General features: G+C 55.3%; 1 protein-coding gene across 1 annotated transcript; it reads left to right on the forward strand.

The window, feature by feature from the left end:
• Positions 1-7,511: 7,511 nt before the first annotated feature.
• On the forward strand, positions 7,512-13,183 carry LOC144279690 (serum amyloid P-component-like). The gene is made up of 2 exons (XM_077841284.1): positions 7,512-7,575; positions 12,561-13,183. Exons 1-2 carry the CDS (start codon positions 7,512-7,514, stop codon positions 13,181-13,183), a joined length of 687 nt encoding a protein of 228 aa, XP_077697410.1.
• Positions 13,184-14,508: the final 1,325 nt, after the last annotated feature.

Genomic DNA, 14,508 nt, shown 5'->3' on the forward strand with positions numbered 1-14,508 from the left:
CATGGAGGGCCGGGCAACAGAATTCGGCTTGCAGGCAGCCACGGTAAGCCACAGTCTTTTGGCTTCTTTAACCTTCATAACATGTGGGAATGGTTTCAAACAGCAGCGACCCCATTTCCCATACCAAGCAGCTGTTGAGTTGGCCATTTAAAATGGGTTGGCAATTTAAAAGGAGGGGCTGCGGTTTTTGGGTTAACATGCAGCACAAACCCAACTTACCCCACCCCCAACACACACACACAATTCTCTGGGATGATCGCTTCACCTGTCCCCCCACCACGTGGCTAACAGCGGGGAATATTTCTTTTCAGCCACAGGCACACAGCCCAGCAGGAACAGACACCTCTGAATGTCCCCTTACTAAAATTACCCTATTTCAATCAGGTGACCATGAGGAGATGTACCTGGAGGATTTCCACTCCATCCCCAGACAGGTTAACAGACATTTCCAGTAGCTGTACTGGCTGCGAATGCATCCCAAGTCTTCAGGACAAATTGATCATTAAACACGCTTGCTTTTAAACCATGTATTATATTTATAAAGGTACACTCACCAGAGGTCATGTCTCCGCCTGGTGGGTCCGGGAGCCCGCCTTGGGTGGGTTTGGGGGGTATTGGCTCCAGGTCCAGGGTGAGAAACAGTTTCTGGCTCTCAGGGAAAACAGTTTCTCCGCTTGCTTGCTGTGCGCTATCTTCAACCTCCTCCTCCTCATCTTCCTCGTCCCCAAAATGTGCATCCCTGTTGCGTGATAATCCATTGATGGAGTCAAAGCACAGGGGTGGGGTAGTGGTGGCTGCACCCACTAGAATGGCATGCAGCTCATCATAGAAGCAGCAGGTCTGGGGCTCTGACCCCGAGCGGCCGTTTGCCTCTCTGGTTTTTTGGTAGGCTTGCCTGAGCTCCTTAAGTTTCATGCGGTACTGCTGCAGGTCCCTGTTATAGCCTCTGTCCTTCATGCCCTTGGAGATTTTTTCAAATGTTTGGGCATTTTGTCTTTAGGAACGGAGTTCTGATAGCACAGATTCGTCTCCCCATACAGCAATCAAATCCCGTACCTCCCGTTCAGTCCATGCTGGAGCTCTTTTGCGATTCTGGGACTCCATCATGGTCACTTCTGCTGATGAGATCTGCGCTCATCTGCAGCTTGTCATACTGGCCAAACAGGAAATGAGATTCAAAAGTTTGCGGGCCTTTTCCTGTCTCCCCCAAATTCGACCCAGCAAGGTCGATTTCAGCACTAATCCCCTCATCGGGGGAGGAGTACAGAAATGGATTTTAAGAGCCCTTTAAGTTGAAAAAAATGGCTTTGTCCTGTTGACGGGTGCAGCGTTAAATCGATCTAACGCTGCTAAATTTGACCTAATCTCGTAGCGAGACCAGGGCTTATATATTGAAGCTGAGTTTAGTGCTGTTCTTATCTGAAAACTAGCCAGTGTCTCTGCTGGGCTTCACTACAGAGACAGAGCTAAATAAATGGCACTGTCTTAGGTCCCTGCAAAATGTGAATTAGTTTTTTAAAGTCCACGCAAAATCCACTGGTTTATGCCATGCAAGGAAAGCAGACTTTCTCCATTAAAAAGAAAACAGTCGAGTCTTATTGTCTGCTCATATAATTTGATTACAGTGCAGTGTGAGCCATCAGCATTATCATGTGACCAGTCCCAGGAAAGCCTCACTTGGGGCAAAGAGTTGGGGGCGCAGTTGCAAAGGGCAGGGTTTAGATGCATACTCAGTGCAACGCCCTGCCTTGTTCTGGTGAGGTAAGTGGCAGCCCCTGGAGAGAACAGGAGATGTGCATTTACTGTGAAGGCTGCTGGCCTTCCCTTGCAGAAAGTCTTGTCACTGGTCTTCCCAGATCCTATGCCACCAGAGATGCTTACGGAGAAAAGCTGAGCTGAATTCTGCAGCCCAGCCTGTGGGGCAGTCACACGCCACATCATCTTGGCCAGGGAGGAGCTCTGTTCTTTTTCAGACGTTTTAGGTCCTCAGTGCCAGTAACTTAGCCACTCTGCCCAGACTGGAGATGCTGAGTTGCACCGTCCAGGGCACAAATGATCTAAGAAAGTCACTGCAATGAGGTCCAGGGCTGAAGTCCGTACTCAGTGAAAACTCCCACAGCCCCCCAGGCCCAGAATGGAAGTTCTCACTGAGTAAAGACTAAAAATCTCAGAACTGGGGCCAGTAATTTGTGCTGTTCTCACCTTAACTGAGCGTTCCAGTGGTCTGTCTGGGCAGTGTGGAGAAGGCCATAATGCTCAAGGGCTCCACCCTAGGGAATCCCCAGTGTCTTCCTAAATGACGGGTTTTAACAAGATTTCCAGTACAAGCCTGATTTGCTCCCGTTTCCCTTAGTTTTCCCAAAAGCCCTTAGCACTTCCAATGTTGCTTATGTCCTCAGTAGCCAGAGGAAAATTTGTTTGAAATTTTTGAACTGAATGAAAAAAAGGTGTGTGGTGGGGGAAATAGTCGACTTTCCCTAACTCGTCCGGGCACATCTGAGCCTTTCAACAGTGGCCTCTGATTTTGGGAGGCCAATCTCAGGTACTTCGGGCCTGTCTCTCAGAGAATCTGATCAGCCCAGCTCTCGTTGACTTTGCCTTATGGGTGGCATCTGTGGGTGCTCAACCCTTCTGAAAATCTGGCCCAAGAGGTGTCCAGTTAGGCATCCAAAATGACTGGCCACTTTTGAACGTGGAGCCCTTTTATCTGAAAGGTACCTCGAGTGGGGTATTTTAGGGAGTTCTACAGTGCTGGTCTCTGTAGTGTCTAAGTGCTAATTTGCTTCATTCTTGTGCATGGGGCAATTTCCCTGGACACTTGTTTTTGTAGTTATTCACCTTGGACATAGGAGCAGATGATGCTCTGCCAGGGATTGGCAAACAAAATGAAGCCTTTTAGATTAAATTACAAAATTAGGGGCTATTTGCAGGAGTAAGAATTACTCACTCGAGTAAAGGTTGCAGATCCAGGTCCTTAGTGGCTGAAGAGGATGCAGGGGATGTGCTGTATGTGGATGTTATTCAAGCATTTCATTCTCTGTTTCATTCAACATTCAGATTGGCTTGGAAATGACACTAGCGCATGGGCTGAGAACTGGCTGCAGGCCTGAAAACTTGTGAGCCATGTAACATGCTGGGGTGCTAGGCCCAGTGCTGCTGCAGGGGTCTGTGATAGCATCATCTGGTTTCATAGATTCCATGGCCAGAAGGGACCACTGTGATTGTCTAGAATAACACAGGCCAGAGAACTGTTAGAAAAATATCCGTTTAATCTCTTCATTAACACCATAGAAGGGGGTGTAATGGCAAGACACAGAGAGACCGAGAGCTCCTGGCTAAAGGGAAACAATGCACCTGAGACAACAGAGAGTGCCTGAGAATCCTTTCCTGTGCACCCAGCTGATCCCTGCCTTCGGCGAGGGCGGGGATGAGCGGGATTCATGCTACTAGTCTCCTTCCTTATGTTTGCTTTGCGTTCGCTTTGGGTCTAACGAAGAAAAGGCCCGTGAGCTCTGCCAGGAACTCCTTTGGGACTCATTTCCACCACTGCAGGCTAAACAGCCATGCAGAGCGTTCACACACATTGTGGCACCAGTTTAACCAGAATGTCCACGCTGCTATGTTTAGTGCACTAGCTCGAGCCCTGCTAGCCTAAGTCTCTCTAGCTGGGCTAGGAGGCGTCCTGCCTGCTGCCGTGTGGCCAAGCCCTTGGAGGGGGTGTATTCACAGGGGGAACTGAACGAGGGGGTGATTGGAGCTGCGCAGAAAGCAGGGGCAGAAGGATGTGGAGAATGCCGTGGGCACATTCCCTGGCGTTTCTCTTTAAGAAGCTGGTCACAGTGGAGGCAGCTCTGAGCTCTCAGCCTTCCCATCCCCTGGCTCCTGCCCACTCTCTGTTTCACTGTCCTCTCTAATTCTGTCTTTCCTAAACAGCACATACCCTTCAATACCTGTAGTTCAGTCATGACTACTATTCCACCATGTTTCTGTTATCCCTATAATAGCTGATTTCACTTCCTGCACCAGTAGCTCTAGTTCCTCCATTTTGTTACCTAGGCTCCTCGCATTGGTGTACAAACATCTTAATTTTTGCTGTTTGGCCTCACTCACATTCTGTACCCGATTAGGCATGGACATTCTACAGCCAGTATGACCTGTTAGACTGGTATCCACACTGCCCTTCCTCCTTATGTCCATTCTCCTACCCATGGCTGTATCCTTTCTTACTTCGTTTTCTTCCCTCTCAATGTTAAAATCCGGTGTGGAGATTACCTGGACATCTCCCAACCATCCCCCCAAATTCCTAGTTTAAAGCTCTCTTAATCAGTTGTGCCAGCCTCCATCCTCAAAGTCTATTTCCTTCCCTACTCAGATAAAGTCCATCCTGAGAGAACTGTCCATGAATGCCTCCCAGTGGCCATACATCCCAAAGCCCTCCTTATAGCACCACTGCCTGAGTCATCTGTTGATAGTCATAATCTTGTCACACCTTTGTTGCCCTTCTCTAGGAACAGGCAGAATCCCACTGAAGATCAGTCCTAGTCTTCACAACTTCCTCAGGCAAGGAGTTCCACAGGTTGATTGTGTGCTTGCTGCCCATTCATTTCATTTGGTGGCCCCTAGTTCTTATATTATGGGAACAAGTAAATAACTTTTCCTTATTCACTTTCTCCACACCACTCATGATTTTATATACCTCTATCATATGCCCCCTTAGTCTTCTCTTTTCCAAGCTGAAAAGTCTCTTTAGCCTCTTTAATCTCTCCTCATATAGGACCCGTTCCAAACCCCTAATCATTTTAGTTGCCCTTCTCTGAACCTTTTCTAATGCCAGTATATCTGTTCTGAGATGAGACCACATCTGTACGCAGTATTCAAGATGTGGGCATACCATGGATTTATGTAAGGGCAATAAGATATTCTCCGTCTTATTCTCTATCCCTTTTTTTAATGATTCCTGACATCCTGTTTGCTTTTTTGACTGCCGCTGCACACTGTGTGGGCGTCTTCAGAGAACTAGCCACGATGACTCCAAGCTCTTTCCTGATTTTCTGATCCTGGACGGGAAGGTCTGTGTGTTCCCCAAGAGGTCCAACGACGCATGCGCCATCCTGTCGCCAAGGCTGGAGAGGCTGCAGCAGAGCTTCACCGTGTGCCAGAGACCCTTCAGCCACCTAGCCCGGCCCTGTGGCCTCTTCTCCTGTGCCACCAGGGACACAATGACCAGATCCTGCTCTGCCAGGAGAGCCCCACTGAGTATCAGAGGCACGTGGGCGAGAAGCCCCTGACGTTCAGTGTCCCACCGAGCAGCAGCAGTGCCTGGCCTGGGACTCGGCCACGGGGCTGGTGCAGCGGCGGTGAACAGGCAAGCCTTAGGCAGGAAGGGTGCTGCCGAGGGCTGAGCCGGCGATCGTCCTGGGGAAGGACCAGGACTCCTACGGGGGCTCATTAGATGCCAATCAGGCATTTGTGGGGAGGTGAACATGTGGCGTTATGTGCTGTCGCCTGAACAGATGGGGCAGCTGCACAGGGAGAAGCTCCCAGCCCCAGTCCAGACAGGGCAGCCTGGAGTTACCAGCTCCAGGCTAGGGGGTGACGGAGCCCATGGTGCACCACAGTGCACTGAGGCCGCGAGCAGTCAGCGCCCAGGAACCTGGAGTGGGGAGGAGTGGGAGGGCCCTGGGGGATGGAGGGAGCCACCCGGCTCCTGAGCCCTGGGAGCGGGGGAGACGCTTTTCACAAGCGACTTGGGATTTTGGGTGTCTCAGTTTGTGGGACACCTGGAAGGGCCCAGCTCCCGAGGGGGCTGAGCAATCTGCTGCCAAGACCTGGCCATTCCAGGGGCCCCAAATCACTCGTCGCTTATGAAAACATTGGCCCTTGTCTGGGCCCATCTGTGCCTGATGGGCTTCTCTGGAGGCCCCCCGTCTCTGTGTCACTATTGAGTCCGATGAAGTGAGGAAACCTGCCGGGGCCTCTGCTGGTAGGGCTCCGAAATCAGCAAGGGGTGGGCAGGAGCCTTCCACGCAGAGGCTGTGAGCTCCCCGGGTGGATGGGGAGATGGCTGGGGATGGGCCCACAGCACAGCTAATGCAACGACCTCTCTGCCGCTACCCCTCCACTGCTGCACTCATCACCACCACAGAGAGCTGGGCCCAACCGGCCACTGGCCATAGCACCTCACGGTGAAGCCCTACAATCCTGCCCCACCCCGGCCTTTCCTATTCGCCCTCCCAGAGTAGGGCAGCAGCCTGAACCAGGGGCACATTCATCTCTGTGCTGAGAGCTGCCTGGACACTGAGCAGAACCAAAGTCCAGTGCTGGGACTCCTGAGACTCTGCTTCCCCCGTGTTCCCACCGGCACAGGTAAAGCCCCTCCCAGGGCCGCTGCCTCCTGCCATGGGGACTAGTGTGCTTTTTGGGCCTCAGCCCTTCAGAATAGCAGGGTTGAGCTGGGTGAGATCTGCTTCCACCCATCTCCTGACAGAGCCAGCCAGGGAGCTCCAGCAAGCCCTCCAGTAACTGGCCTGGCCACCACTTGGTGCTGCTCTGAACACCCTGTCAGCACCAGCATAAACCCTCGTTCCAGCACTGATGTCACCTGCCAGGTGCATGACATCACATGCCATCCCAGGGACCCAGAACTGCTGCTTCCCAGAATGCATCAGCCAGGGAAGCGGCTGATGGGTTAGAAACCACTGCAGTCTCCTGGCACCTGGCAGGCAAGTCTAGGCGGGCTGTGGGGAGAGGGTGTTTCTGACCCTGGATGAGGGCCCTGCTGCGCCTGCACCCAGCACATGGTGTAACAAGGAGCCGTGCTGGGCAGGGCCATGGTGCCCTGGGGGTGATGGACACAGAGAGCGTGTGGGCAGCTCATCGCCCCTTTACCTGGCCTGGCCTGGCTCTATTATGGCGGCGGGGTAGGGGTGGGGGTGTTCCCTGTGGGCTGAGCCTCCCCTCCATCCCCGTCAAAAGCTGCTGTCCTGGAGACCATTCCATAGCCAAGGTAGGCAGGAGGGTGCTGTGGCTGGAGCCTTTGCCAGCAGCTGTGAGAGCGCTGGCCCCGAGGCCAGCACTGCAGCCACGGCTGTGCCAGATGCCCTGCATGGCTGCATGTGGCTGGCTGAGCCCTTTTCCTTCCCTCCCCACCCACCTCGGGAACAGGCTGTTCCTTCTTGGGAGAAGCTGTTGAAAGTGTGGCTGGTTTCCCGTGTGCAGCTCTAATGAGTAACTGCCACGATCACCAGCCCTGCAACCTCCCAGCCCCACCCCCGGCATCTGCAACTCTGACTGCACCCGACCTGCAAATACTGGAATATTGTTTACCCATTGATTCTGCTGCTGTCACCACTGGGGATATAAATCAGGGCTGGTCCCCCTGGTCTCTGCACTTGGGGACTAGCATTGCCTGGGGCAGGTTTCAGGGCAGAGCAGCCCTGGCCTCCCACCTCCCTTCTCTGTGTTCCTGCCCTGCTAACACTCCCCTCTGGGTCGCTCTGCAGGTGAAGAATATGGAGAAACTGCAGCTTTGGCTCCTCGTCCTTGCTGGCTTCTCAGGAGCGGTCACGCAAACAGGTGGGGTAGAGCCGGCTGTGCCAGGGGGCCGAGCCCTGGCTGAATCTGCAGAAGGATGGGGCTGGCCCCTGGCTTCTGCAAGCTTTAAGATGACCCTTGTAATTGCAATGCTGCTGCTTCTGCTGCAAAAAGCAAATGCAATTTTAGGTTTCATTACCAGAGGCACAGCATGCAAGTCCCGGGTGGAGATAGCACCGCTCTGCTCAGTGCTGGTGAGGCCTCAGCTGCTGTACTGTGTCCAGTTTTGGTCCCCAATGCATAGAAAGGATGTAGAGAAACTGGCAAGGATCCAGAGCCAAGCGACCAAGATGATCAAGGGGAGGGAGTTCAGGCCATCTGAGCACAGGCTGAAGGAACTGGGAAGGTTTAGTTTGGAAAAGAGGAGATTAAGGGGGAATATGATAGCGAGCTTCAAATACTTGAAAGGCTGCCATAAAAACGATGGAGAAAAGTTGCTCTCTCTTGCCACGGAGGGCAGGACAAGAGGCAGCGGGTTCAGACTACAGCAGAGCAGATTTAGATGAAAAACTTCCTAACGGTAAGAACAGAAGGACAATGGAGCAGACGCGTAGGGAGGCTGTGGAAGCTCCTTCACTGGAGGTTTTCAAAAGGAGGCTGGAGCCATCTGTCTGCGATGGTTTAGCCCAACAAATCCTGAATCTTGGCAGGGGTTAGACTAGATGACCCTGGCGGTCCCTTCTAACCCCATGGGTCCATGATTCCAAGCCCTCTTCCTGGCTTGCTTGTCGAGTGCGTGGGGAGAGGAGGGGACGAGCCGGGCTGGGTGCTGGGACCCTCACTCACTCAAGTCCCTTTGCTGCAGCGGGCCTGGGTGCTGGGGGAAGCTGTGAGCTGTCTCTGCAGTGACAGTGTTCCCAGGTTCTTGGCTCAGCAGCTCCTCACACTGAGAGTTGCCCCCCACAGCAGCTGCAGAGAAAGGGAAGAGAGGAAAACGAGGGAGGGAGAAAGGAGGTTGTGGGGGAGGACAGGGCTCCATGGGGCATCGGCCAAAGCACTCACATCCCAGCGCTAAGTCTCATTGCCAGATATACTGCACAGCCCCAGAGAGAGGTGCCTGGGCAGAGATGTGTGTGTGGGGAGTTTAGGGCTGGGATAACAGGGGGCTGCAGGTCGGGATTGAGGGGCATCGGCAGAGCTGTGTACACAGGCCCCTGCTCTTGCTGTGCAATGGGCCGTGGATTGTGGCCACGGGCAGAGGTGAGCGCATGCGTGGCTGGGAAGAGGTGTGAATGTCCAGGGATAGGAATAGCAGTTTTTTCTGCAGGCCAGGGCTGGAGGCAGCCCAGACTGGAAGGGCAGCAGGTACCGCGATCAGGGTCCCATCTCTGGGCACAGCGTGAGAGGGAAGCTCGCCCTCTGTCAGCCCAGCCTGTCCGTCGCCAGCCAGGACTGAGCCTCCTGTCTGAGAACATGGCCCAGGTTCCATCCAGCCTCAGCAGGCACAGGGCCAGCTCCTCAATGGGTGCAAATCAGCAGAGATCTGGTGACATGACTTGTTGTGCCTTGTTAACACCAGCTGCAGCTCTGGCCCCACATGTTTCCTCATGGGAGAGATTGGAAACCTAGATTGAGCCATTTTCTGACAGGCTAAAATTTCCTGCATCCGAGCGCCCATGGGGACGAGGAGCAGCTCCCCTACGGGGAGCGAACAGCACCACCCCTCGCAGGGCACATTTCACCAGGGGATCCGCAGGTACCATGCAGATGAGCTGGGGTTCACTCACAGATCGCCCCCTCCACCAGCAGGCAGTCACCACGGGGGCGGGACCCAGTGGCTGTCTGTGCCCAGCAGCTGCATGGCAGAGCCCTGGCGCTGGGTGCAAAGAGGGATGGTGTCTGCAGGGGATTGTGGCTGTTGAACGCACTGGGCTGAGCTGGGGTCTGACAAGGCCTTGCTGTGGAGATCAGAGTGCCGGCCTGGTCAGACAACTGGCACCTTCCTACCAGTCAGCTGGTTCCATGTGAATTCTGGGTCACACCAACTGATTTACTGATTCCAGTCCACCGAGCCGGGGTGAATCCATTAGCTGGGTGCCACAGGGCAGGGTGCCACGGGGCGGAAGGTTGGCAGGGAGGGGCCAGTGCCAGGCGCGTGGGTGGCAGCGACTGGGCAGGCTTGGCCGGAAGCCTTGGGGTAGAGCAGATTCAGCCAGGTGCTGTGGGGGATAGACAGGCTCGGACCCCCACAGCACCTTGGAGTAAAAAGGCTCAGACAGGCACTGTGGAGTAGGTAGGAGGGGGGCCAGGCGGGCTTGGCTAGGTGCCCTGAGGCAGGAGGGGAGCTGGGCAGACTCAGCCAGGTGCAGTGAGGAAGGGGGGCTGGCTCCTGCCCCCCTGAAGGCTTGTTACACTCTGTGACGAGTTGCTTGGAGTCTCCTGGGGCTCAGCAGGCTCAGCCCAGCTCAGTCCCCTCTGCACGGGGAGGGCCGTGCCACCGTGCCTTCCATTGACCTTATGCGGGGCTGGGCAGGGTGACACGCTCGCTCCACAAGCAGGAACGGAGCAGGCTGGGGAGCCCCATTGGCCTGTGGCCCAGGAGGCTCTGGAGTCCAGCAGTCTCTGGGCGGGCCCTGGGCTGGCACAAGAGGCACACCTCCTGTTCTGGACAGCGCTGCTGGGCTCTGCCCTGGGCGCCTATCCCAGGTCTGGGCCCAGGGCTCTCATTCACTCTCCTGGTCAGCGGACTCTGCGAACCCCAGCACACACGTGACTGCTGCACTCTCAGGCAGCCAGCGGGGCTCAGACCCAGGTGGGATCTGCAGGGACCCACCATCCTCCCTGGAAATGGCTGAAATCGGGCCCTGAGCTCTGGGAGACAAGCAGCATGACGCTGCCCGTGCTCTTCGCACAGGGACCGGGTTAGGGCCCAACTGCCCTCCCCTGAGTGCCAGGTATCAAATGCCACCTGAACTGCCCTGCAACAACCTGCACCCCCTGCCCAAACTGTCCCCCCAGCACCCTTGAGCCCCCTGCCCAAGCTGCCTCCCTAGCACCTTTCATCCGCTGCCCAAACTGCCCCCCAGCAATCTGCACCCCCCCCTGTACGAACCGCTCCCCAGCACCCTTCATCCCCCTGCCCGAACCGCCACCCCAGCACCCTTCCTCCTCCTGCCCGAACCGCCCCCCCAGCACCCTTCATCCCCCTGCCTGAACCGCTCCCCTAGCACCCTTTATCCCCCTGCCCGAACCGCTCCCCTAGCACCCTTCATCCCCCTGCCTGAACCGCTCCCCTAGCACCCTTCATCCCCCTGCCCGAACCGCCACCCCAGCACCCTTCATCCCCCTGCCCGAACCGCTCCCCTAGCACCCTTCATCCCCCTGCCCGAACCGCCCCCCCAGCACCCTTCATCGAACTGCCCCCCCCAGCACCCTTCATCCCCCTGCCCGAAGCGCCCCCCCAGCACCCTCATCCACCTGCCCGAATCGCCCCCCTAGCACCCTTCATCCCACTGTCCGAACTGCCCCCCCCAGCATCCTTCAGTCCCCCTGCCCGAACTGCCCCCCCCAGCACCCTTCATCCCCCTGCCCGAACCGCCCCCCCAGCACCCTTCATCCCCCTGCCCGAACCGCCCCCCCAGCAACCTGCACCCCCCTGTCTGAACCGTCCCCCCCAGCACGCTGCCCCCGCTGCCCGAATCGCCCCCCGAGCACCCTTCATCCCACTGCCCAAACCGCTCCCCTAGCACCCTTCATCCCCTGCCCGAACCGCCCCCCCAGCACTCTTCATCCCCCTGTCCGAACCGCTCCCCTAGCACCCTTCATCCCCCTGCCCGAACCGCCCCCCCAGCACCCTTCATCCCCTGCCTGAACTGCCCCCCAGCAACCTGCGCCCCCCAGCAACCTGCACCCCCCTATCCGAACCACCCCCCCAGCACGCTGCCCTCGCTGCCCGAACCGCCCCCCAGCACTCTTCATCCCCCTGCCTGTGCCGCCCCCCCCAGCCACCTGCATGCCCCTGTCCGAACAGCCTCCCTAGCACGCTGCATCCGCTGCCCAAACCGCCTCCCCACCACCCTTCATCACCCTGCTTGAACTGCCCCCCCCAGCACCCTTCATCCCTGTTAAGGTTCCCTCCCACTCTGAACTCTGGGGTACAGATGTGGGGACCTGCATGAAAGACCCCCTAAGCTTATTCCCACCAGCTTAGGTTAAAACATTTCTCAAGATACAATTTTTTTCTTGTCCTTGGATGGGTTCTGCTGCCACCACCAAGTGAGTTAGACAAAGATTCAGGAAAAGGACCACTTGAAGTTCCTGTTTCCCTAAAATATCCCCCAAGCCCCTTCACCCCCTTTCCTGGGGAGGCTTGAAAATAGTTTACCAACCAAATAGGTAAACCAGGTGAGCACAGACCAAAGGCTTGGGTTTCTAGGACACTAAAAACCAATCAGATTTTTAAAAAACAGAACTTTATTATAAAGAAAAAAAAGTAAAAGAAACCCCTCTGTAAAATCAGGATGGAAGGTAATTTTACAGGGTAATAAGATTCAAAACACAGAGGATTTCCCTTTAGGCAAAACTTCAAAGTTACAAAAAACAGGGATAAACCTGCCTTTTAGCACAGGGAAAATATACAAGCTAAAACAAAAGATACTTTAACGCATTTTTTTGCTATTACTTACTATTTTTGTAAGTTAGATATATTATTTAGGAGGAGTTAGATTACTTGCTTGGTCTGTTTTTTTGTCTTTGAGAGAACACACAGAAAGAGACAAAGCAAAAACCTTCCCCCCACAGCTTTGAAAGTATTTTTTCCCCTTATTGGTCCTTTTGGTCAGGTGCCAACCAGGTTATCTGAGCTTCTTAATCCTTTACAGGTAAAGGAGGGATTTTATACTACCCTTACATGTATGTTTATGACACTCCCCCTTCTCGAACTGCCCCCCCCCAGCACCCTTCACCCCCTGCCCAAACTGCCCCCCCACAGAACCCAGCCTCACTGGCCGCCCGTGTCTCCCTGGCAGATCTACATGGCAAAGTGTTCGTGTTCCCTAAGGCATCTGGAACTGCCCACGTCATCCTGAAGCCGAGGCTGGAGCAGCCGCTGCGGAACGTCACTGTGTGTCTGAGATTCGGGTGCGACCTGACTCGGGCCTACAGCCTCTTCTCCTACGCCACCAAGGCCAAGGACAACGACTTCCTCCTCTTCAAACCCAAGCCCGGGGAGCTCAGTCTGTACGTCGGAGGCGAACTGGTCACCTTCAAAGTCCCAGAAAGAACAGGAACAAGCGCTTGGTGGGTGCACATCTGTGCTAGCTGGGAGTCCGCCACCGGCATAGCCGAGCTCTGGGTGAATGGGAGTCCCTTACCCAGGAAGGGGCTAAAGAAAGGCTACTCTGTTGGCGCCCAGGGTGTGCTCGTCCTGGGGCAGGAGCAGGACACCCCTGGGGGTGGGTTTGACGTAAATCAGTCATTTGTCGGGGAAATCACAGATGTGTACATGTGGGACACTCTGCTTTCCCCGGATAAAGTTAGCCTTGTCATGAACAATGGGGTCCTGCCTCACCTCATCCTTGACTGGACAACCCTGAGCTACGAGACCAAAGATTATGTTGTCATTAAACCCAGCCTGCTCCCAGTGTACTGAGGGCCCAGCACTGGTTGGCTAGTGGGGCTGGAAAATGGGTGGGGGCGCAAAGCAAGGAATTGTCTGTATCATTGTGGTAATGTAATGGACCTGCTCGGCAGGGGGCTGGCCAGAGCCCTGCGATGGGAAAGAGGCAGGGTGCTCCGGAGATCTGCACATGGACCTGGGACCAGGGAGCTCCTCACGTCTATCTCCAGCTCTGATCCCAACTCCTACTGGGACCTTGGGAAATCACATGGGCCAGATTTGCACGGGTGCTCACCTTGTAACAGGGCCAGCCACCCCTGAGCACCTCCTGCTGGCCAGGGGTGGCTCTGCGGTTCCCTGCCTCAGTTTCCCCTCTTGGACTCTCAATCATTCCCCCAAAGCCTTTCATGAGTCCAATTACAACAGCCCTTCTTGGGGTCTGGTTTAAGGCCATAAAATGCCAAAGGATTCAAAGAGCCCCACCCGGCTTAGCCTATGAGCAGACCTCTGTGCCTGCCCATGGCTCCAAGGAGTCTGCAGGCAAAGCCCTTTGCTGGTCCCTCAGCCTTCTCAGGGTCCCTGCAGCACACCCTCTGCAGCATCTTTGCACTATTTCTGACTGGGATCAGCCCTCCTTCCCAAGGGGGCTGTTCTCTGCTGCAGCTCTGCCAGGCTCCCAGCCACTGCCCATGGCCCCCCCCATCTCTAACCCCCTCTAACTCATCTCCCCTGGAAATGGCCATGTCACAGGCCGTGGCCATCCCCCTCAAGGGGCAACCACCCTGAGGCACACACCCGTGCTGAGCTTTTGAACATTCACCCTTCCCTCCTGGGAGGTGCTGATGGCAACATGTGCCTCCCGGGGAATTGGGAGGTAGAACCAGACCAAGGCTGCCTTGTGAACAGTGCAAAAGGGGTTCAGGCACCCGAGCCCCACTCAGTTCAATGGGAGTTTGTGCCCAGCCAAAGTCTGTGATGTGCTTGGAGCACAGCAGTGCTGGAAGTGTCAGGGGCCTTCATGGTCACCATAAGCAGAGCCTGCCAGAGCAGACCAGCTCCATGTGTCCAGCCTGATACATTCCTGGGTTGGCTCAGTGTTGGAGACGTTTCCCAGCCTTGTATGTCACTGTCTCCATTGCTTCTGGGAGGCATCCCAAGTACTAGGTCCAAGGAGCCCCACGGTTACCCTGCTGCCTCTTCACTGGGTGTCTAGGGCCGAGTTTGGAATGACTGTGATCATCTGTGTTGTAAGAGACTGTGCCATTGTCCCAGGGGCTTGGTGCCCTGCCAGCCCCAGTAAATGACCCTTTCAGCTGAACTGTGTGCATGGTTATTGGGAACCCACATGGTGACCTGCA

Source organism: Eretmochelys imbricata, chromosome 24 (genome assembly GCF_965152235.1).
Source record: "Eretmochelys imbricata isolate rEreImb1 chromosome 24, rEreImb1.hap1, whole genome shotgun sequence".
NCBI classification, from domain to species: domain Eukaryota; kingdom Metazoa; phylum Chordata; order Testudines; family Cheloniidae; genus Eretmochelys; species Eretmochelys imbricata.